The following is a 23,800-nucleotide window of genomic DNA, read 5'->3' on the forward strand; positions in this document are numbered from 1 at the left end:
AAGGAGATACCAGCAATGTTAGTCTTTCTTCTGTCACAGGCAAAATATTGAACTGTAGAATATGCCAGGGTGAGCTGATCGTCCATGCAGAATACATAATTTTTCAGTAGTTTTATTAATGGAAGTAATTTAAAAGCTGGGAGAGTCCTGAGAATTTTGTAACCCAGCCTGTGGTAGAAAGAACAGTTCTAACAACAGAAAATTGAAAAGTCTATTTATTTAGTATCTGAGTTATGAAAGCATCTTGTTACATTCTGTAGTTGTTGGTTTTACTCCAAAGAAAACAATTTCTTCCTGGTTTTATCAAGTTAACTTTTGTTTTAGTGGGACTATCTTAGGTGAACACTTCCCTTCCCAGAACTGGGCACAATTTTAATTTGGGGTGTATGTGATCATTGTCTGGAGCCGGTTTTGCAGACCCATTGCGGTGCACTTCCCTGCAGAGCAGGTGCTGCACGGCTCAGAGCGGTTCCCTGTGGCCTGAAATAGGTGTTTGTGTACAGAAATTTTGGTGAAAAACAGCAAAATTTACAAGACAGATCATTTTTCATCTTCCTTCAGCTGTAAAGGAGCTTTGGTGTGAGTCTTTGCTGTGACAGCAGAGCCCTGGAGCTCTGAACAGCCCCCTGTGCATGGCCAGATAAATCACTGGGTGTGTGCAAGCATGAACCCAGGGAAAGGCTAAAAGCAGCCTGTGAAATAATACCTCCAAACAATCTGATTTCAGAATCTTCTCTTTCTCCTTATTTGAGCAAAAAGATGGCATTTTGTCAGCCTTGTGTTTTCTCAGGTGATTTCTGAGAATACACAGGTGACTTTGGGTGGGATAGGGAGATTTCTACAATGTGCATCCCCAGTGTCTTTTACAAAAGGAGTGATGTAGGTTTTTAAAAGGACAGTATGAAGACTTTTGTATTTAGGTTTTTTAGGTAACTACCTTATCCCAAAGCTGAATGCTATTTCAAAAGATACTTAGTCTGAGTAGAGCAGGGCTCTTAAGAAACTTCAGGAAATCACATTTAGTAATTATCCTTTTCACAGCATCAGAGCTTCAGTCTAGGCAGAGCAGTTGATTCAGAAAATTCTCTGGGAATAGTAAAACAGAGTTTTGTGTAGTGATTATGAATTGAGTCAGCAGGGGACATGAATGTTAAATGACTAATACAGATGAACAGCTGCTTTGGGTTATTCTACAGTGAAACCAATAAGTGTCCATGTTGCTAATTCTGCTAAGGGCCATAATTGGGACAGAAATGAGGAAAGGTGGTTCTTAAAATGATTTAACATATAATTTAATCACGTTTGTGGTCTTTAGATTGTACCTTTGCCCAGAGGAAAGATAGAATTGAATTGATAATGTGTTGGGCCTCTGGCAGGCATTGCTTTTTCCTTTTGGAAACTGCAATTATTGCATTTGATATATCATCTGTTGGGAGCAAATTAAATTGAGGCTGTGTGTACCATCAGATGGGAAAGGTTATTACCAAATGAGGATGTCTCTGGATCACCCAAACGTACAGAGAGAGGAAAAGCAGCTTCTCTAATTTTTAGTCACGTACCAGGTGTCTAAAGTGAGTTTTGGTGAAGTCTGATGCAGGTTTTTGCTCACAGCAAGTTACCAGCCTGTGCCTCCTGGAAATGCTGGGCTCCTTTCACTGCTGCTTAAAGCTGTGGGTTTTTTTCAAAGAGTGTTTTCTCTTTGTAGCCTGAGGGCAGTTACTCCTAACTGCATTAGAATTACTAACTGATTCAAATGTCTTCTGTGGGCTGTTCTGCTCCAGGGATGGAATTGGGTTAGTCATCCTAATTTAAGTGACTTTGACTCTGGAAGTTTCATTAAGTGTGTTGGTGCTGTCTGGATGTTGCAAGTAGAAGTGGCCAGACAGACTCCTGAAGGATTCTGGAGCTGGGAGCGGGCTGGGATCGGTTCTCTCCAGCCCTGTTGCTGCACAGGAGAGCAGGAGTTAGTGGTGGCTTTGCTCTTTGAGGTGAGTAGTGAAAGTTACTCTGGACAAGTATTGCTAATCTTTGCAAGTAAAAGCCGTTTCCAGTCTGGTGCAGGGTCAGTTCCCAACTCTTTGTGTTGCACTTTGCTCAACTGCTTTGTTTATCCCCTCGAGGTCTCTCTGGAGGACAAGAACGCTGTCATCATCTACAACTCCAAGCTGCAAACTCCAGTGACTCTGCAGGAAGCCATCTGTGACATGGGATTTGATGCTACCCTGGCTGATTCAAACCCACAACCCGTTCGCCCTGACACCATTTTCCTCACCCTCCCTGCCCAGCCTGCCCTGACACCCAGGCAGATTTGTGCCACGCTGCTGAGGAACAAAGGGATCGTGGACGTGAAAGTGTCCTCTGATCAAAGGACCGCGGTGGTGACGTTCCTCCCTTCCATCACCAATGGCAAGCACATTACCAAGATGGTGCCAGGGGTGGATTTGAACATCTCTGTGCCAGAGGTAAAGCCTGGAACGTGGGGAGATTCCAGCTGGTCCCAGGTGAGCAGCGCTGTGCTGCGCCTGAAGGTGGATGGGATGACCTGTCACTCCTGCACCAGCACCATCGAGGGGAAGCTTAGCAAGCTGCAGGGAATGCAGAGGATTAGAGGTAAAACCTGAGTGTGTTCTTGTGCAAATCGAAGCTGGCAAATTGCAAGGAATTCAACAGATCAGGGGTACAACCTTAGTGAGTTTTTATGTAAATTGGCCACGCTGTTTGTCCTCTGATGGCATTGCAGGTTTTAGATGACATAGCTGAGTGTGACAGTGACTCTTTGTGGGACTGGGCATTTAATTATGTTTTTAGTGTGGACTAGAAATGAAGAAAGGAGCCCACATTGAGGGAAGGATGTGGCTGTTACATGTGTGATGGTGTTCACTGGTTGTTTTGTATTTGGTAAGGAGCCTGGAGTAGTTGTGTTCCATAATTTTATTACCAGTTATAGGAATCTCTAATAACAGATTTAAAATTGTAATTAATAACAGTTCATCTTTTTTGTCCAATTAAAGATCTAAAAGACAAGACCAGCTTACTGATATAGTTAGCTTTGGGATAAATGTATTGCCATAGATCCCAAAACAAGGATAAATTCAGTAAGAGGTAGTGATGCCATTTGTGAAAATCCTGGGGAAAGATCAAAACTTTGGGGAGAAAAGGAGCTGTAAGTTGTTGTAGTACTAGACAAAAGAAGAATTAAGTTGTTGAAGAATTAAGTTGTTTGATCTTTGCCAAACCAATGAAATCTCCTTTCTGTTGCAGTTACATTTCTGACCATTTAAAGTGTTGCTGGAAAGCTTTGACAAGATCCTGTGATGTGCTTATTGTGCTTAGGGCAGTGACACACACTTATTTTATTGCTTAATTTCCAGTGTCTCTGGACAATAAGGAAGCTGTTGTTGTCTACCAGCCTCCTCTAATCACACCAGAAGAAATAAAACAGCAAATTGAAGCGGCGGGTTTCACAGCAACCTTCAAAAAGCAGCCTAGACCCCTGAAGCTCAGTGGGATTGACCTGGAAAAGCTGAGGAACGCTGAGCCCAGAGGCTCTGAGGCATCACAGAGAGAAATCTCCAGTGGGACCGGCACAAAGACAGTTGTGTTCAGAGTCGAGGGGATGCACTGCAATTCCTGTGTCCTCAACATCCAGAGCACCATATCAGCACTCCCGGCTGTGACGAGCGTCGTGGTTTCTTTAGAGAACAAATCTGCTGCTATAAACTACAACCCCAGCTTGATTAGCATAGAAATGCTGAGGAAAGCTGTGGAGAATGTGTCTCCAGAGAGGTTCAGAGTCAGCCTTCCTGAGGAGCAGGAGAACCTGGCCCTTCTCCCCACGCTGGCGTCTCCGCTGAAATCCCACCCTGCTTCCAAGGAGCCCATCCAGCCCCTCACTCAAGTTGTTGTGATCAATATTGAGGGCATGACCTGCAGCTCCTGTGTGCAGTCCATTGAGGGAGTGCTGTCCCAAAAGGCAGGAGTGAAATCTGTTCAGGTCTCTCTCTCAGATGGAAATGGGACTATAGAATACGACCCACTGCAAACAAGCCCAGAAGAGCTGAGGTCCTCAATAGAAGATATGGGATTTGATGCATCTTTTCCAGGTAATAACATCTGAAACACTTTTAGATTTACGAGGGTTGTGCGGTTTTAGGATTTGGTAGCACCCAAGATGAAATTTAGCAGCTGACATACACTTTGTGCTTGCCAAGAGAAGCTTTATATCTTCACTGCTGATGAGGTCATTAAAGATAATGTGCACATCCTTTACTACATCAGATTCATTCAAATGATTGAGGTGTTTGGCAATATAAATATGTCAGATAAATGCTGTTTTATGTTAATAGCTGCAGGAGTGGTTGGGTGCTCACATTTAATCTTTTTCACCCTGTTCCTGCACAAACAGAGCATCCCCTGAACTGCTGTAAGGAGCCTGTAGTTCCAGACCCCCTCTCTAAGGTTAAAAACACTGATTTTGCTTATGAAACATGCACTTGCTTACAAGTTCAGCTTCGTGCTCCAGGTAAAGTCAATAAAACCGTGTAAAACTAAGGTTGCAATGCAGAGTTTTTGCTTACAGCTCCAGGAGAGGACAAAGGATGTGCAACAGAACAAGGACAATGAGGAAAGGCAAAAGGAAAAATGGTAACAAAGCAGTTAAGTTAACCAGTGGCTCACCTTTGCCTTGTTCTCTTTTGCTGACTCTTAACTGACAGAGGGGTGATGGATCAGGCTGACGGGGTGTGTCCAATCACCATTTCATTTTCAGTCTCAGTGAACAGCAGTGTCACAGCAGCTCATCCCTCCCTGCACTGGCTGTTCACGGGGTCACAAGCTGCAATCTCCTTTCCAGCAAAGGCAGAGCTCCCTGTGGCCAAAGCTCAGCCCCACCCTGAAGCGCAGCTGGACTCTCACAAGCCTGAGCCACCCTCCAAAGTGCCAGCAGTCCAGCTTGGCAGGCAGGAGAGCAAGACCATCTCCAAGTGCTATGTGCAGGTGACAGGAATGACGTGTGCCTCGTGCGTGGCCAACATCGAGAGGAATCTGAGAAGGGAGGATGGTGAGATGTGTGTCAGTGTGGGCTGTCACATTTCCAGGGGTTTGTTTGGAGGATCCATCTGGCTTTTTGCAGTGTTTTTAAAGGGTGGGTTGCCAGGACAGGTGTTCCTCCTCACCTCTGGCCCATAGGGTGGGAGCAGGGACGCCCTTGCTGCTTTATGGACGTGCTGCCCAGACACTGCTGTTGCAAAAGGGGGGATCCTTTTGAAGGTGAAACAGCTCTTTCCTGCCGGAGGGAGGTTCCCAGGTGTGCAGCTGAAAGGCAGGGGCAGATATGTGCTTTAGGGAGCTGTGAGAAGGGACAGTGTGAGTGGATTAAAGGGACACAGGTTAATTTTAGCTCTGCGAGTCAGGGCAGTGGTGTCTGTGATTATACTTGCAGGAGCAAACGGCTGCATGACTGTGATGTAACAGAGCCATTAATGCAGGCTGTGTTTAATTATTGTAATGAAGATGGATGGGTTTCAAGTCAGCCTAGATTTCAATATTTTTTCATCCAAGAAAACGGATGAATCTAAGTCCTCTCAGTGCTCAATGGGATTGCACTGTTAGATCTGTCCTTTCTCATACAGGTTCTCCTTAAAAAAGGCTTCCAGAAATGGTAAATGCAGATCAGAGAAATATGCAGCACTGTGTTTTAGAAGAACTTCTTTAAGGAAAAACAGATAGTTTTTCATACAGCATGGAGAGAATGTTTGTAATGAGGCTGTTAAAGGCTTGCTGCTCATGTGGAGTGATGCTTTCATCTGTCACACCTGCACTGAGGTGCTGCTGTAGCTTCCAAACACGAGGACGTTTTTCTGTATATACAACACAGAAGCTTTCCCAATTTCAATAAATTGTGCCCTCATGTTACAATAAACGCAGGATGCTTCCTCAGCCTGCTCTGCCACTCACACCTTTTGTTTCCTAGGAATCCACTCGATCCTTGTTGCCCTCATGGCAGGGAAGGCAGAAGTGAGGTACAACCCTGCTGTCATCCACCCTGCAGCCATCGCAGAGCTCATTCGGGAGCTGGGCTTCGGAGCCACCGTGATGGAGAACTGCGGGGAAGGAGATGGGATTCTGGAACTTGTTGTAAGCTGATCATTAAACCCAGCCACCCTCAGCTTTTTATTACTTCTATCTGTTGGATGTGCCTGTGTTAGTGTCCACTTCCTAGAGTTTAGCTGTGTGATGGAGGTGAATTTGTAAACAATGAAGTGTGAGGGTACATCGGGTATGTATCACATACATACCTTCATCATGTCCTGCCAACTGTGCTGGCTCACTACTACTACACTGAAAGTGCACAGAAATATTCCTGTGTTTTTCTGTCTGGTCTTTCTGTTGCCAGAATTTAGTTTGTTTTTTTTTTTTTCTTTTTGAAGCAGAGTGTAGCTCAGTGTCCCCCAGCTCTGAGACTGAACATCCAGCAGAGCTTTAGCAGGGCTTAATAACCTTGTCCCTGTGCTGTGCTTCCTCTAGAACGCTTGGAGGGGGCCCTGAGCAACACGATTTTGTGGGAGGGGTTGGAACTGCATGGTCTGTAAGGTCCCTTCCAGGCCAGACTGTTGTTTGATTCTACAGTGCTCACGCCCCAGATCGAAGCAATAAATAATTCAGCATAGTCACAAGCACTTTTCCTACTTGTTAAGATGCTTTTGCCAGGTAACCAGTGCTTTGCCAACAGGAAAGAACCTTTCCTTTGCAGGTGAGAGGGATGACCTGTGCCTCCTGTGTGCACAAGATAGAATCCACCCTCATGAAGACCAGTGGTGTTCTGTACTGCTCCGTAGCTCTAGCGACCAACAAAGCCCACATCAAATATGACCCTGAGGCCATTGGTCCTCGAGATGTCATACAAGTGATAAAGGTGAGTTTCACGTAGGCACCAAGTCTCCTAAAATATCCAGTGTCCTTGGAAGAGATACACACCCCAGAAAGAGAAGGAAAGGCTGTTAAAGCAAAAAAATACGTCTCTCTCCTTCTATCTTCTTTCTTCTTAGTGCAGGTTTCTGCAGCTAAATTGTGTGTTCTGCCTTAAAAATGCTCTGTTACAACTTTGCCTAAGTTTTTTAAAAGAAACACTGTGAAAGCCAGGTCATGGTAATATTGGAGACACCAGCTATAGGTTTGTAGAAAAATAAAGCATATTTATTTAAAAATAAAATACTGTAGCAGGTGGGAGGTTTCAGTTTCTCTATCTCTGTGCTTTAGGAAAACCATTTTCTAAAGCCACATTTTAGAATAGTATTTGTTTCCAGAAAAGTTAATTGCTACATCAGGTTGCTTTTCTCTTTTTGAAAAGTAAGTAAACAGTAGTAACAGACAAGAGTAACTAAACAATAACATTAATAAAGTTAATCAAAGGTAAGACTGGCACCATCGGTAATTTGTCAGTAACTAAGCACAAAGTGCATTTTAGAACTGTTCTCTTTTTTATTATTGTTCCTTTTTTTTCCCCTTAGGATTTAGGTTTTACTACTTCCTTAGTCAAAAAGGATAGATCTGCCAGTCATCTGGATCACAAACAGGAAATCAGGCAGTAAGTATCCCTGAACACACGAAGATTCCATCAGCATCTTTGATTCTTCTTTGTTACTCAACCGCCAGTTTATGTTGTTTTTTTCTGTGACTATGCACACTTACTGCTTAAAATATTCTCCAGCACTTGACTGCAATACAAGTGTTTTTCCTTTTTTTTTTTTTTTTTTTTTTTTCTCTTTTTAAATCTGAGGTGGAAAAGGTCTTTTGTGGTGAGCCTGGTTTTCTGTATCCCCGTGATGGGGCTGATGATTTACATGATGGTGATGGACAGCCAGCTCTCGGATGCTCACGCACATCACAACATGAGCAGTGAGGAGATGGAGGCCCTCCACTCCTCCATGGTCCTGGAGTACCAGATCCTACCAGGATTGTCTGTCATGAATTTCCTGTCATTTTTACTCTGTGTCCCTGTACAGGTGAGTGGGGTTATGACAGCTCCTGCTTTGTCAGGTTTAAATGCTCAAATTGGAAAGTGATGTTGAAGAAATTAAGTTTGAGAACTGAATGCAATTATGCTGATACAAAATGCTTTTGAGATTCTTATGTGCTCCTGCTGTTGCCAAAATAATGAGTGCTGGGGACTCTCAGGGGCAGTGCAGGCAGCACATAATCTGAAAACCTGAAAGTGAAACTTAAGGTATCAAGGCAGCTCCTGAATGCCACTGGGAGGGCACTGGGAATACCTGAGAGTGCTGTGGGAAGACCACAGCCCCGGCTAGAGCTGGGATTTCATTCAGGGAGAGGGGCAATCGCCACAGATGAACTGGAGAAGCTGCTGCTGTGTGCTAGAGCCGTGTGAAATGCCATTGCAGGTGTTCGGGGGCTGGCACTTCTACATCCAGGCCTCGCGAGCGCTGAGGCACAACACGGCCAACATGGACGTGCTGGTGGTGCTGGCAACATCCATCGCCTTCCTCTACTCCTTCATCATCCTCCTGGTGGCCATGGCTGAGAGGGCCAGGGTGAACCCTGTCACCTTCTTCGACACGCCCCCGATGCTGTTCGTGTTCATCTCGCTGGGCCGCTGGCTGGAGCACGTGGCAAAGGTGAGGAAAGCAGGAGCCAAGGCACTGAGAGTCGTTGGGAGCCCTGTGAGAACATCCCCTGCAAAAGCTTTGCTGGGTTCTTTTAACCTTCTGTGTCGTAAAATCAGCTTTGATAACGGAACTAATAAAAGTTGGACGTTAATATCAGACCGTTTGCAGAAAGTGTTTTCTTTAAAGGGTAAATTACAACACACAGAGTTGTTATTTACCCAGCTTTTTTTTTTTTTTTTTTTTAATAGTATAGTCAGAAAAATATGAAAATTATTATTCTAGGGTAAAACCTCAGAAGCACTGGCAAGACTAATTTCATTACAAGCTACTGAAGCTACTATTGTTACCTTGGGCCCTGATAACGTTCTTTTAAGGTATCTTGCTTTATCATTTGCATTTTCTGTTGTTCCTTTTTTTGTTGTTAATATGCTTAATTCACAGACAAATTTTACTGTTCTGTAGAACTATGAAGCAAATAACTTCAGATTTGCTGGCATATAAAAACATTAAAATGCAGAATTAACACTGCTCTGCTTTGGTTTATTGGTTTATTGCCGGTTTGTTTGTTTTGGTTTTTTGTGTGATAAGACAATTAGTGGATTTTCTTAACTGGAGAGTAAATAAAATTACGATAAAATAGGCCATTTCAAAGAGCACTGTGACTTCCTTATGATCATTTTAATATGCACTAATGCCAGCCAGTGGGGTTGTGCTTTGTGTGTAGCTTGGGTCACTCCAGTACCAGTCTCTGATAAAACATTTGCACCATTCCAGTGAGGAACAAGTGGATGTGGAACTGGTTCAGCGGGGCGACATCGTCAAAGTGGTCCCAGGAGGCAAATTCCCAGTGGATGGCCGTGTTATTGAAGGACACTCCATGGTGGACGAGTCCCTCATCACAGGTCAGCATTTGCTTTTCCCAGGTGGAAAAACCTTTTCCTTTGCACAAATCTGCAGAGGGGAAGCCGGAGCTGATGCTCTCCCCCTTGTTAGGAGCTGACAGCTGTCCCAAAGGTGCCTTTTTCAGCAGTGTTGTGTCTGTTGGTGCCCCTTTTCTCAGGTGAGGCCATGCCTGTGACCAAGAAGCCTGGCAATACAGTTATTGCAGGCTCCATCAATCAGAACGGCTCCCTCCTGATCTCGGCCACCCACGTGGGAGCTGACACCACTCTGTCCCAGATTGTTAAACTGGTGGAGGAGGCCCAGACCTCGAAGGTAGGCTGTCATCCAATTTAACACTCGAGGTTTGCTGTCTCATGCAGGCACCAGCACAGCAAATCCCTGCAGGGCTGGCTGAGACTGCTTGGATTTGAATTGCAGCTGCATAATGAAGTATCTTGGTGAATAAGGACTTTGATCCTGTCTGCTGAGCCCTCTCATCCCCTTACTACGTAAATCTGTAATTATGAAGTGTGGCAAGCCAAGAGTGCTGCAAGCAGCAGCTGTGATTCTTCTCTGCTGTGCCGTCAGACACAAACATGATGGTGCTGAGTGATGTTTCTCCTTCCCAGGCTCCCATCCAGCAATTTGCAGACAAACTTAGTGGCTACTTCGTTCCTTTTATTGTGGCTGTCTCTGTGGTCACCCTTTTCGCCTGGATTATAATTGGCTTTGTGGATTTTGAAATAGTGGAAAAATACTTCCTGGTAAGTGAATCTCCTTAAACACCTTCTGAAATATTTAATAAACAGCCTTACAGTCCTGTTAGACTGCAGTGGTTCCCTTTCTGGATTACCCTTGCAGGCAGTTACTGACTATTACTGCTCTTGTGATTACATTTTTTACATTATGTATTTTTTTATAGTGTATCATTCCTGCATTTATACTTATAAAGAGAATCCACAGTAATTAATCAACTCTTGTAAGTTAGGATAAAAAAAAAAGTTATTTAAAAGAAGTAAATATGAAACATCAAACATTTCCCACCATCCATCTCTCCTCTGTGGGGAAAAAGTCCCTCCTGTCACAAGCTCCAGTTATGTATGTAGCTCTGTGTAAATTCATCTTGGCAATCAGTGGAATTCATCTTCATTACAAATGCCAGAGCATGGCCAGGATCCCAACTTGGATTTATGAGTTGCTTTAGATCACAGGGTTTCTTGTTTCAAAACTGTTTCTGATCAGAATTTCTCAGTTTCCAGGAAAGTCATCTTCATATCTGCTTTTTTTTCCCCTTCCTACTGTATATATTTTTGATAGAGTATCTTTTATTACAGTTCATCATTAAAGAATTGTAGCATGTCATGTCTTTTTAGGAAAATGGCCCGTGAATAAAACAGATGAGGGTAGATGCGGCATAGAACACAAGCTGGTTAATTAATCATTAATTTAATCATTCATCTTATGTTGGAAGCCTGGAGGCTGAAATTCCAGACTTTCTGTGCCGACAGGCACTGACCACAAGCAAACACTGCATTGACCTGAGGCCGTGGGACAGCTTCCAAAATTGAGTGACAGCACTGGGATTGTGGGTGCGTGGTTTGATTAGAAGTGTGTGATATCACAGGGTGGAAAACGTAGAGTTTAAGGTTTTAGTATATAGTAATATATTATGGGGCAATATGGAGGATTTAAGGCATTGTCTAAGTCCTTCTTCTCACCTCCTTCTTAGTTTCATGTGGTTTTTTCTAATCGGTTGAAAAATGTCTGCATTACAGGCCTTGAGTGGTCAATTATTTGGTTAAAAGAATAAATAATATAGGTGTCATCTCTTTACTAGATAGTTGATGCTTAAATAACCTTGGAAAGAGGTAGAGGCACCTCCATTTTCTACCTTGCTACTTAGAGCTCACGACTCGTGAGGCTGTACTATAGCTAAGAATTAATAAACACCGAGTCCAAACACGAAATGGCGAATCCTGTGCATTAATCCCAGCTCTAACACAAAGAAACGAAGATAAAAACCCCTCACACCTTCGGTTTTGCATGCTTTCCTCGGGGTTTACTTTACCATCAACCCTCAGCAGAGGTTTCCGACCTCCGAGCCGAGGCGTAGCCAACCGCGTCTTTCCTGTCGTTCGCTTTCCCTGCCCTGACCTCCTCCCTGTCACCGAGACACACAAAGCAGTCACATGCAGACAAGAGATTTTCACAAGGCAGAGGTCCTTCCGATCCAGCTCCCAGCTGAGAGAGCCGAGAGAAGAAACCCCTTTGTTTATTTCTTACTTTTTATACATTTGTGGGTCTAGCAGAAGATTGGCTTTTTGGGGTTTCCACCCCTCAGCCTCAGTGGCCAGACCAATTGTCAGTTACAATTGTTTTCAGGTTAGAAATATGCAAACAAAGGACAGAGAATGAAAAACAAAGGATTTGTTTATGTTACATCTGTGGGAAAAGGTAGAAAACTGCTCTTAATATTGTACAATAACTAAAAAGATCTGACTCCACTTAAGAAAATCGAAAGGCTCAGAAAAACCAGGGTAACACCTCCCCTCCTCTCCCAGGGCTACAACAAGAGCATTTCAGCAGCCGAGGTGATCATCCGCTTCGCCTTCCAGGCCTCCATCACCGTGCTGTGCATCGCCTGTCCCTGCTCCCTGGGCCTGGCCACCCCCACGGCCGTCATGGTGGGCACCGGCGTGGGCGCGCAGCACGGCATCCTCATCAAGGGCGGGGAGCCCCTGGAGATGGCACACAAGGTGAGCGCTGGCGGTGCCCCGAGGGCTGCCCGGCTTCGAGGGCACATGAAAAGATGTGGCCGTTGGGGTTTTGGAGAAGGCGGTGGAATGTCCTGGCGGGTCCCGGCCAGCTCAGGACGTTTGGGTCGCGGCTGCGGGTTCGGGAGTTTGGTTGAAGCGGGCGTGGGAATGCTCCCCGCACCCCAGCAGGTGTTTTCTAGATAAGGAGAAGGGAGTTTGGTTGAAGCAGGCGTGCGAATGCTCCCCGCAGCCCAGCAGGTGTTTTCTAGATAAGGAGAAGGGAGTTTGGTTGAAGCAGGCGTGCGAATGCTCCCCGCAGCCCAGCAGGTGTTTTCTAGATAAGGAGAAGGGAGTTTGGTTGAAGCAGGCGTGCGAATGCTCCCCGCAGCCCAGCAGGTGTTTTCTAGATAAGGAGAAGGGAGTTTGGTTGAAGCAGGCGTGCGAATGCTCCCCGCAGCCCAGCAGGTGTTTTCTAGATAAGGAGAAGGGAGTTTGGTTGAAGGGGGTGTGGGAATGCTCCCCGCAGCCCAGCAGGTGTTTTCTAGATAAGGAGAAGGGAGTTTGGTTGAAGCAGGCGTGCGAATGCTCCCCGCAGCCCAGCAGGTGTTTTCTAGATAAGGAGAAGGGAGTTTGGTTGAAGCGGGTGTGCGAATGCTCCCCGCACCCCAGCAGGTGTTTTCTAGATAAGGAGAGGGGAGTTTGGTTGAAGCAGGAGTGGGAATGCTCCCCGCAGCCCAGCAGGTGTTTTCTAGATAAGAAGGGAGTTTGGTTGAAGCGGGTGTGCGAATGCTCCCCGCAGCCCAGCAGGTGTTTTCTAGATAAGGAGAAGGGAGTTTGGTTGAAGCGGGCGTTGGAATGCTCCCCGCAGCCCAGCAGGTGTTTTCTAGATAAGGAGAGGGGAGTTTGGTTGAAGCGGGCGTGCGAATGCTCCCCGCACCCCAGCAGGTGTTTTCTAGATAAGGAGAAGGGAGTTTGGTTGAAGCGGGTGTGCGAATGCTCCCCGCACCCCAGTAGGTGTTTTCTAGATAAGGACAAGGGAGTTTGGTTGAAGCGGGCCTGGGAATGCTCCCCGCACCCCAGCAGGTGTTTTCTAGATAAGGAGAAGGGAGTTTGGTTGAAGCGGGTGTTGGAATGCTCCCCGCACCCCAGCAGGTGTTTTCTAGATAAGGAGAGGGGAGTTTGGTTGAAGCGGGTGTGGGAATGCTCCCCGCAGCCCAGCAGGTGTTTTCTAGATAAGGAGAGGGGAGTTTGGTTGAAGCGGGTGTGCGAATGCTCCCCGCAGCCCAGCAGGTGTTTTCTAGATAAGGAGAGGGGAGTTTGGTTGAAGCGGGCCTGGGAATGCTCCCCGCAGCCCAGCAGGTGTTTTCTAGATAAGAAGGGAGTTTGGTTGAAGCGGGTGTGGGAATGCTCCCCGCAGCCCAGCAGGTGTTTTCTAGATAAGGAGAAGGGAGTTTGGTTGAAGCGGGTGTGGGAATGCTCCCCGCAGCCCAGCAGGTGTTTTCTAGATAAGAAGGGAGTTTGGTTGAAGCGGGTGTGGGAATGCTCCCCGCACCCCAGCAGGTGTTTTCTAGATAAGGAGAAGGGAGTTTGGTTGAAGCGGGTGTGGGAATGCTCCCCGCACCCCAGCAGGTGTTTTCTAGATAAGGAGAAGGGGGTTCAGATTGATCCCTGATTTTTTATGGAAAAGCAGCAGAACTTTCTGCTCATTGGTGTTGGCCCAGAGCCAGCACGGGGGCACTGGTTGGGCTTTGGAAATGTTTCTCAAAACCTGTAGCTGCTTCTATTGGCAATAAGCTGAAATTGTCCCTCCCGGATCATCCTGTGCTTAAGAACGAGCTCAGAGGTGCTCAGGGCTTTTTGAAGTGTCTTAGCAAGGTGTCAGGGCCTTCTCTGACACCTGTGCTCGGCTTTTGCTTTTTGTTTCTGTGTTGTTCGTTATTTTCTTTTCTATTAAAACCTTTGCTTTACAAAACACACTTAAAGAGCCGTCTTGCAAATATTTTTAAGCCACTCTGAGAAGTTGCAGGTCAACCCTCAGACTTGGTACATCCTCAGGGAGCTTATTACACTCTGGCCAGGTGTAAGACTGTATCGAGTGCTTCTCCAAGGAATCTTCACCTCCCTGCTCAATTCCTCAATTGAAATCCTCCTGCAGGTGAAGGTGGTTGTATTTGACAAAACTGGGACCATCACCCACGGCACTCCAGAGGTGATGCAGGTGAAGTTCCTGGTGGAGGGGAACCTCCTCCCTCGTCACAAGATGCTGGCGATTGTGGGGACAGCGGAGAGCAGCAGCGAGCACCCGCTGGGAGCAGCCATCACCAAGTACTGCAAAAAGGTGAGGGGCTCTGACGCACAGCCTGCTGTCCCCTGTGGGAGAACATCTCTTGCAGGACTTCAGCAACACTGCGAGACTCTTGGTGCAGATTAAGTAGTTGCTGTGTTTAATTGGGAAAGCTGAAAATTGTGGAGCCACGTTGATCACACAGTATTAGAGGCACTGTTCAGATGTAGAATTTGATGATTATTTCCCTCCTCCTCTTTGTTCTACTGCCCTTTGTTTTGTGGGCTTTATAATCGCATCGTGCTTTTTTGGTTTTTACAATTTCATCAGTTTCCATTCTCTTTTTCTAGGAGCTGGACTCAGAAACCCTTGGGACATGTACAGATTTTCAGGTCGTTCCAGGCTGTGGCATTAGTTGCAAAGTCACCAATATTGAAGCATTACTCTACAGGAAAAACAGAATGGTTGAAGAAAACAATGCTAAAAATGTGACACTTGTGAAAATTGAGGAGAATGCAGATGAATCAGTGCAGCCTGCTTTGATCATTGATGCTGAGCTACCAAGTAAGTTAATTCTGGGTTAGAGAATAAAATGGGCCATTTTTGCTTCTGTGTCTTTGGGATCCTTAGGAATGTGTGGTCACTTATTTCCACCTTGGAGAACTGGGCTGACATCAAGGCACTCATTAAATAGTTGCTCATCATTTTATTTCGTGCTCACACATCACTCAGAACATCGAAGTTAAATACAATTTCAAGTTGCATGTTGAATATGGGACTGGGAAACAGTCCCAGACAACAGGAGTTGTCTGTCAGCTCTTTGTGGCTTTACTTTGGGGTTTTACTTTGCTTCACCCCAAGTTACCTCTTTCTAGCCAGAACGATATGTTTGCATAACTGATTCGTTTTCACTCAAGAACTGCTCATTGTTAGGTCATCCAACTCCATTGGGCTGTTCATAGAAATCAGGAGCACTGAGAAGGTCACTTGGTGCTTTACTGTCCTTTGACCTGTGGTTTTTGGCCCTCTGACATGGGGTGACTCCCCAGGACTGAGGAGATGTTGGTGTCTCTCTTGTGAAGGTCCCATGAAGAGCTGGTAGGGCAGAAAGTGTTGAGGAATTCTTTATTTGTGTTTGGATTCCCTGCAGTGCTGTTCCAGCGCGTACTGGGGGAGCCTGGCTGGGGTGAGCTGAGGGAAGCTCCCTGGTTATCCACATTTGTTTTCTTCCTTCAGCCACTGTGACCTGTCAGAAATACTCAGTTCTCATCGGGAACAGGGAGTGGATGACCAGGAATGGCCTCCTGGTGAGGAGTGAGGTGGACAAAGCCATGATGGAACACGAGCGCAGAGGCCGCACGGCTGTTCTGGCAGCTGTGGATGGTGAGTTCAGGCTGCTGCTCTATTCAGTTGGATTGCCACTAAATACCACATAAATAGACATTAATAACTGGTGATGTCATTGCAGCTACACCTGAAGCAGGGTAATGGGATGGAAGGATATAATTAGTCAGTTTTACAGCACTTTCTTATGGGAAAGGCTCTTCCTGCCTTTCTTAGCTGACAGGACAGTTGGGCATAATAGTACAGTGCAAAGACTTCAAAGAAAGCAAAAGGGGAGAAAGGAGAAAAAAGGATTTTTTTTTTTTTTTTAAATTGTGGTTGGACAGGCCATGCTCTATATTGCTTTAAATCCTGCTGCCCTGATACTCCTTATCATCCCACTTTTTACTGTCAGTATGAACTGGTTCTGGAACTGGACTTACTGGGGGAAGTTAGTTTTTCTAAATCAATAAAGATCTTAATTACAAACGCTTTCTTTCTGTTTTCAGGAGTGCTCTGTGGCTTGATAGCTATTGCAGATACTGTGAAGCCAGAGGCTGAGCTGGCAGTGTACACTTTGAAGAGCATGGGGTTGGAAGTTGTCCTCATGACGGGTGACAACAGCAAAACAGCACGGTCCATCGCCTCCCAGGTGAGCTGGTGTCCTGTGCCTTAGCTCATGAGTGATAAAATGGGTTTCACTCTTCCTGCCCACATCATTCCAGGCAGGAGCTTTGACAGCTGCTGGAAAAGCTGTGTTCTCTCTCCGTCTCTGTTCAGGTTGGCATCACCAAAGTGTTTGCAGAGGTTCTCCCCTCGCACAAAGTGGCCAAAGTGAAGCAGCTCCAGGACGAAGGGAAGCGTGTGGCCATGGTTGGAGATGGGATCAACGATTCCCCAGCCCTGGCCATGGCCAACGTGGGAATTGCCATTGGCACGGGCACGGATGTGGCCATCGAGGCAGCTGATGTGGTTCTCATCAAGGTGAGAAATCACAGCTGAAGGGAGCTGGAGGAGGGGTCAGAAGGCCCAGGATGTTTTGGGTGATGCAGGGGTGCACAGTCTCCATCAGCTAGAGAACTGGAGCAGAGATTGTCTGCACTGTGTTTAGTGCAGTGATTATCCCATGAAGGAAACTGCCGTGTTTTCTGCATACTGCACATTTTGGGGTAACTAAAGTTGGAGAGTGGCAGAGGGAGACAAAGTGACCTGTCCTTTGGCAAACATAAATTCCATTTGGGTAACTCACCCTGGCACCTCCAGGGTTACAGGCACTTCTTCCTAGACATCAGCAGCTCCCCTGGCAGGCTGTGCTCAGTGTTTGGAGCTGTCCTGGGGGGTGCTGTGGGCGTCCCTTGGATTGTGGTGGATTGGCACTGAGCAGAGCAGCCTCCAGAGGGCTGACTGTGATCAGCCTGTTACGTGCAGTGCACTGCAGTGAGCTGTAAAACAGGACTGTGGAGACAGCACCTGTGTGCTTTCTGTCTCACTGCTCCAATAAACATTTTAACTTGCAGGATGACCTGATGGATGTGGTAGCGAGCATAGATTTATCCAGGAAAACCGTGAAGAGGATCCGGATCAACTTTGTCTTCGCTCTGATTTACAATCTGATTGGAGTTCCCATAGCTGCAGGTGTGTGAGTGGTGCCTGCACTAATTGGATTGGGCTCAGTGAGTAGAAGATTGCAGTGATTTACTCTGGTTAGGAGAGTTTCCGCTGTCTTTATTTCTGGCTGTCAGTAAGGGCAGAGTTCTCTGCCTGGGGACGTTGCAGTGGAATATTTGTGAGCTGTCCTCCTCCCACACTGTGGCTGCTGTGGATGTGCTCAGCACATCAAAATAGCTTCAAGATAAAATGTTTCTTGAAAGAGCCAGATCCTGTGAACAAGCAGGGTGGGCAGGATATGCCACCTCTGAGTTTCAGACTGAGGTTCCAGTTGAGATAAACCACAAATCCTTAATCCTTAATGTATTAAACATTGGTCATTTAAACTAAAATCCCGTTTACTAACAAATTAAAAACCAACTAAAACTAGACAGTCGGTGTGAAATTGTATCTATTATGTGAATAATGCAGTGTTCCTGCTCTGAACTTACTGCTGGTGTAATTTTCTAGGTGTCTTCCTGCCCATTGGTTTGGTTCTGCAGCCCTGGATGGGATCTGCAGCCATGGCTGCCTCCTCAGTCTCCGTTGTGCTTTCTTCCTTGCTCTTAAGGATGTGAGTAGGAACAGTCTTGTGGTTTGTAACTTGGATTTGAAGCTCAGGTCTTCTACTTTGAGCGACAGAAAATAAATGTGGGATTATGAGGGATTTGGAAGGCTTTTGAGGAACAGTTCCGGTGAGTCTGTGTTAAGCAGACAGTGGTGTTTAAAAATGTAATTTCTAATGTGAAGAGATGTACAGATCAGAAGCGTTCAGAATGGGAGATCCTTAGTGGCCTTGATGTGTTTGTGACAAATCTTGCTGGTCAAGTTATAAACGCCTCTGACTTGTGCATGATCAGTTTCTATCCACATTTCAGTGTACATGTATTTACATACATGTACATATTTCAGTGTACAGGTATTGGTATATTTTGGGTTCTCCTTCCTTAGGTACCAGAAGCCAAGTTCTGAGAAGCTGGAGTTCCGTGCCCGGGGTCAGCTGAGGCACAAGAGCCCATCGGAGATCAGCGTCCACGTGGGGATCGATGAGAGCGGCGCTGCCTCGCCCAAGCTGAGCCTGCTGGATCGAATCATCACCTACAGCAGGGCCTCCATCAACTCCCTGCTGTCAGACAAGCGCTCCGTGAACAGCGTGGTCCTCAGCGAGCCGGACAAACACTCGCTCCTGGTGGGGGATTTTGGAGAAGATGATGACACAGCCTTATGAAAGACTCGCTCCTCCCAACTCCACTGAGGCAAAACAAGCGAAAAACACAACCAAAACAGATGCTGTGAGGTCTGTGCGTGTCCTGATCCTTGTGGAGGTCTTCTGGGTGCGTTTCTTCTTCAGTGTAGAGGTAGCTTTTGCAGTGACTTTCCAGGGTCTTTTGTGGTTTTTCAGTCTAGACTTACCAAAAATATCTGGTGCGGGGCTGTTGATGCTCACAAACAGGGCTGTGTTCCCATCCCACGGAGCTTGCAGCATAGCATTTACTTTGGCAAATTGTCAAAGTACAAGTATGGAAACTAAGGAAGCAGAAACTGATTTCCCAGCCTTATACCAGGCTATTTTATGCATATTAGAGTTCAGTACTGTGTTTAAAAATTGTGAATTTGCTTCTGCAAAATCCTGACGGTTCTGTTTGCAGAGAGATGTGCCTTACTTCAGAACCCTCTCACTCCCACAGCCTGCCTTCTGCCAGAAATGGATCCTCTCAAATGCCTTTTCTTGTTGTCAACATCTGGCTCCAGCTTTTAACACTCCAGGCTTCATATCACCTCCGTGGGATCCGGATTCCTGCGTGGCAGAAATTGGGGAGGTTGGGGCCGTACCCACACTGAGCTCTGCTCATCCTGCCCAGGACTCTCTGCCCTGAGACTGCCTGAAGATCCTCTGGGTTGGGAGGTTTGCTCCTTCCCAACCTCTCCTAAGCCAAAAACTCCTGCAACACCTGAATGCAATATCAGTGTGAGGTGGTTTTAGCCAAAGTGTTCAGCTTTAGGAAGGAACAGTGCTCAGCTCACCCCCAGGATCTACTGGCACTCCTTCAATGAACCTGGGGTGTTTGTCACAGACTGCCTTTAAAATCTTTACAGTTCAGGCTTTGCTTGTAAATGTCTGTGTTCTGGGAATGGCCCAGCATCTCTGCATGGGTTGATCCAAACTCCCTCTGCTTGGTCTGTGCAGATCCAGGCACTGTGAATTCAGACAGTTGTCTTTTGTTGATGAACTGCAATATCAAAATGCAGCCTTTGATCATGAAATCATTAATATCAAAAATATCCTCAGTGACAAAGAGATGCTCATCAGGAGTAGCTGTTTGTTACTCACAGAACCTTGCTCTCCCCATCCACTGCTGAGGCAGTTGTTAACAGCAGTTGCTGGGTTCAGTAATATTGAATTTTACTATGAACTCCACTCCATGAGGTAAATGTGCACCAGTTGTGCTTGTAGAGGAGAAATAGTCAGTTTGGTGAAGACAAAGAGATTCTCTTTAACGTTCTGCTTTTTAACTCAAAGCCTGATGTCAGGGCATAGATTGTGTATGTAAAAAGTCCTGAGTAAACAGCTCTTGCATTTTATCTGAGAACCACCAGAAAAATCTCGTGGTGTGAGAGCAGAAGAGCTGTGCTGGGGGCTGTGTTGTTAGGAAATCAGGGTACCTGTATTGCAGTGAAGAGAGCACTGTCACGTGCTGCCGGTTCAAGAAACACAATATTTCTGTAGCAGGATTTGGGTTCTTAATATCTCTACGTGAACACAGAGTATTTTTATAAATTATATTATACCTGTATGTAATGTGTGGCGTTGTTACGTGCTGAGATCCATCACTGCACAGCCATTTCATGGTTCTGTTCTCAGTCTGCAGCAGCAGAGCTGTTCTTACAAAGCAGATCGTTACCCAAAGCTGTTGGATGGTGTCAGGATGGGTTTCAGTGCTTCACAGTCGTGCAGAGATTCCAGCTGTCTTGTTTATCCACCCTCCTTCTGCGTGTTCTTGGCAGGGTTGTGCAGGTGAAAGGGAGGTGTTTACATATTTCTGTCTGTGCTGTGGGTGGTCTCAGTCACTCCTTGGGGTGGGAGTGGATGGCATGGAAATGCCACATCACCCTCCCCCTGCAGGAAACAGGGAGCTAATTCAGGTTCAAATTCCTGGTCAGTAAGTAAAGCAGCATTAAGAACCTGTCAAACAATTTCCAAATATATTTTTAGAGCACTTTGTCTTCAACCTTTCGTTGTCCAAATGCTTTGTAGCTTGAATGTTCACGGCTTTACCTCCAACTTTTTCCCAGCACAGGTGTTTTTTTCTAGGCTTTATCATGTTCTGTGAAACTCAGTGTTTGATCCAGGTACAGCAAAATAAGGTTTTTTTTCGAAACCAGGACACTTCAAGAGTTTCAAGATGATTATCAGGGAATAAGGAACAGCAGCTGCTGGCTGGGAGCGATGTGAGAGCAGCTTGTAGGGACAGCCAGAGGAAATAACTGAGCCCAAGGTGGTTGTGATAAACTCAGATTTTTCATAGCAGGTTCTCTGTCCAGCACTCCCCAAGGCTGAGGTAATGACTTCCAGGATGTTTATCTTGTGATGAAAATATTACAAAAGGTGCTTTACATTGAAGAACCAAAATCCCTTTCAGCTTGAATGTACAGTGCAAGTGGAATCATGTGTGGGAGCTCAGTGTTTTCCCAAATGTAAATGTTTTAATTTGTAAATAGGTTGCTTCTGTTGGAGACACTTTAAATTTCTGAATCCAAACTATCACTTGGAAACAGTCAGCTACAAACAATATTGTACTCCTCATTTGTCTATTTTATTGTTTTCTGTGTCTAGCTATTTATAAACCTGTCCTCTATTTAATAAAAAAGTACATATGCTCCAGGCTTTAAAAGTTACTCTTTGAATCTTACCAAAATTACTTTTAAAAGAGATTAAAACACTTGAAATTTTATACAAAAAAAAAAAGAATGTGAAGTTGCCAGAAAACACAATGGAAGCAAGAAAACACTTATTTATTAAATACTACACTTACTCTTTTTGCCTAGAACTTTCAACTTTTTTTTTTAGAATTTTCTTTTAAAATGTTTTAAACTGGAGAATTTTTGTTATTCAGTTTTAGGGATGAAGAGAATGCTTTAGGGAGAAGTGAATGCTGGTTGCAATGTTAATGTAGGGCTGTTACAGTTCTTTGCATCTCAAAACATGTTGTCTCACGTCTCCTATTCTTTCAAGACCGTGCCTCCATCATTCTAATGGCAATTATAAGCTCTGTAATAAAAATGTAGCGTCCGAAGGCTGTTTTAAATCATGTTCTTTCATCTCCTTTAAATATTTGTAGCTGTCTCAGCAAAAGGCCAAGGACTGGGGTTTAGGTGTAGTTCCAGCTCTGTTAAACACTGAACCTGTAGAGCTGTGGGTAAGTGGGGCTGGTGAAAGTTGGGAAATTGTGGGATAATCTCGTGTAGGAGCAGCCCTGTGTTAGCAACTGGGGGAAGAGCAGAGGCTGCTGGAGGTCACCCAGACAAAACCTGTCCCAGCAGAGCCAGAGCTGCTCCCCCAGGGCTGAGGTTTGTAACATCTCCACACCCCCTGGGCAGGCATCTCCAGGGGTCACTCACCCTTTCAGTAAAAAGGGCTCTCTTGTTTTAGGATGAAATTTCCCATATTTTTAGTTTGTGCCTGTTGACCCTTGTTCTGTCACTGGGTGTGACTGAGCACAGTCAGGTTCAAGTTGTATCCAAGTGTTTCCAAGATGAGGAATTTTGCTTTTCCTTAAGATCCAACCCTGTAATTTCATCCCCTTGGACTGTCTCAGCCTAGTATGCTCCATCAGGTGTGGAGACCTACAGTTTTAGCACCTGTGGTTTGGAAAATGCAGGTTTGTTGTACAAAAATAGTAACCAAAATATTTGGCACTGTTTAATTTAGGCCTTGAGTTGGTTTTGGTTAAGGCAGTGCATGAACCTTCTCTTTCCAAATGGAACTGTTTTGTTTCAGCTCTGACTGAATTAAAAATAAATTAATAAAAAAGCCAAACCTAAACCTCATTAAGGAGCCAGGAGGCCCTAAATCCTATGGACTAATGTGTGATAGAAAAATCTCTGCATTTGTCTGGCCAACACCCTTCACTGTGATTCAAGAAACACCAACTTTAATATAGAATTAAAAATTGTTAAGTCTCTCCTGGAGTTTTAAAGTGTCAGTGATGTTTCCTAAGTGAACACATGAGCTGTCCCAGAGTCAATTCTGTTCCAAGCTGTTGATTTCAGTTTTTCTTGAGCTCAGTTTAGTAGAGCAGCCTCACCTCCCTTGGTGGCAGTGAGCTCTCACTTCCCATGGCAGTGTTTTGTTAGGGAAAAAGGGGTGAATGATGTGACCAAATTGAGGTTCATTCTGCGTTGTAAAAATCAGTGCAACGAATACAACCTTTAAGGGCTCTGATAGAAAATGATACTGTAAATAATGCTAGGATTTATGTTAATTTAAAACTTACTGTGTGGCACTAGAGACAGAGCAATGCTGTGTCCCTGCCACAGGCAGGGTTAACATTGGAGCCTCTGCAGCTGCTGCCTCCAACATCACCTTCTCAGCCTTGATAGAATCCATTTTCCATTTTACCAGCGTGCACTTCCTGCATGGATTTTTGAATCACTCCCTAGATGCTTTCACTTCAGGGTGGCTACATCATCTTTTAAGATGCTGCTGCTTTTTTTTTGCCCTTTTAAAGTAACGTTTTTAGACCACAACTCTGCAGAGCAATATGACAAACCCTTAAGGTCAGACTCTCATTACAGATTCAGCATCTGCCTTGATAGCAGAGCTGTGCCATGGGCAATGTGAGGTTTTTTTGGTTGTTTTTTTCCCCTTCCAGCTGACTGGACAATTTAAGTAGTAGCTGTGAATTTGCACCGTGTCTGCTTGGTCATGAAGGAAAACTGCTGACCAGGTAAGATAGGGTTGTCTGTATCCCATTAAACACATCTCTAAAATAAAAATTTTAAGGAGAATTGAAGAGCTGTACACACACACACACACACAATCTCAGCTGCAGGAAAAAGAGACACAGAGGATTCTTCAGCATTTTTTAATTAACCCCTCATTTAATTTCATGCATGGACAGCCTGAAGCCCTTTGTCCCTGGTGTTGGGAATGAGATTGTGCAGGCATTGGCCAGGTGAGGGAGCAGCCAGGAGATGTCTGCCTTTATTCTCTGAGCACAGTGCCTTTATTCTCTTAGCACAGTGCCTGTCTTTCAGGCAGCTTTTCCCACAGCTCCAGACTG

General features: G+C 45.3%; 1 protein-coding gene across 1 annotated transcript in view; it reads left to right on the forward strand.

Moving 5' to 3' along the window:
• The window catches only part of ATP7A (ATPase copper transporting alpha), a 28,577-nt gene extending 6,691 nt beyond the window's left edge, over window positions 1-21,886 (forward strand). The window contains exons 3-23 of the mRNA XM_040083853.2: window positions 2,121-2,610; window positions 3,372-4,103; window positions 4,853-5,059; window positions 5,972-6,135; window positions 6,752-6,913; window positions 7,509-7,585; window positions 7,778-8,003; window positions 8,400-8,633; window positions 8,907-8,998; window positions 9,399-9,526; window positions 9,685-9,839; window positions 10,136-10,270; window positions 12,068-12,262; window positions 14,418-14,600; window positions 14,897-15,110; window positions 15,783-15,929; window positions 16,379-16,521; window positions 16,650-16,853; window positions 17,387-17,504; window positions 17,988-18,090; window positions 18,468-21,886. Coding sequence (XP_039939787.1) covers window positions 2,121-2,610; window positions 3,372-4,103; window positions 4,853-5,059; window positions 5,972-6,135; window positions 6,752-6,913; window positions 7,509-7,585; window positions 7,778-8,003; window positions 8,400-8,633; window positions 8,907-8,998; window positions 9,399-9,526; window positions 9,685-9,839; window positions 10,136-10,270; window positions 12,068-12,262; window positions 14,418-14,600; window positions 14,897-15,110; window positions 15,783-15,929; window positions 16,379-16,521; window positions 16,650-16,853; window positions 17,387-17,504; window positions 17,988-18,090; window positions 18,468-18,744 — 4,386 coding nt within the window. The 3' untranslated portion in view covers window positions 18,745-21,886. The remainder of the gene's footprint in view (window positions 1-2,120; window positions 2,611-3,371; window positions 4,104-4,852; window positions 5,060-5,971; window positions 6,136-6,751; window positions 6,914-7,508; window positions 7,586-7,777; window positions 8,004-8,399; window positions 8,634-8,906; window positions 8,999-9,398; window positions 9,527-9,684; window positions 9,840-10,135; window positions 10,271-12,067; window positions 12,263-14,417; window positions 14,601-14,896; window positions 15,111-15,782; window positions 15,930-16,378; window positions 16,522-16,649; window positions 16,854-17,386; window positions 17,505-17,987; window positions 18,091-18,467) is intronic.
• Window positions 21,887-23,800: the final 1,914 nt, after the last annotated feature.

The sequence above is a fragment of the Hirundo rustica genome, chromosome 21, assembly GCF_015227805.2.
Source record: "Hirundo rustica isolate bHirRus1 chromosome 21, bHirRus1.pri.v3, whole genome shotgun sequence".
Classification (NCBI taxonomy): Eukaryota; Metazoa; Chordata; class Aves; order Passeriformes; family Hirundinidae; genus Hirundo; species Hirundo rustica.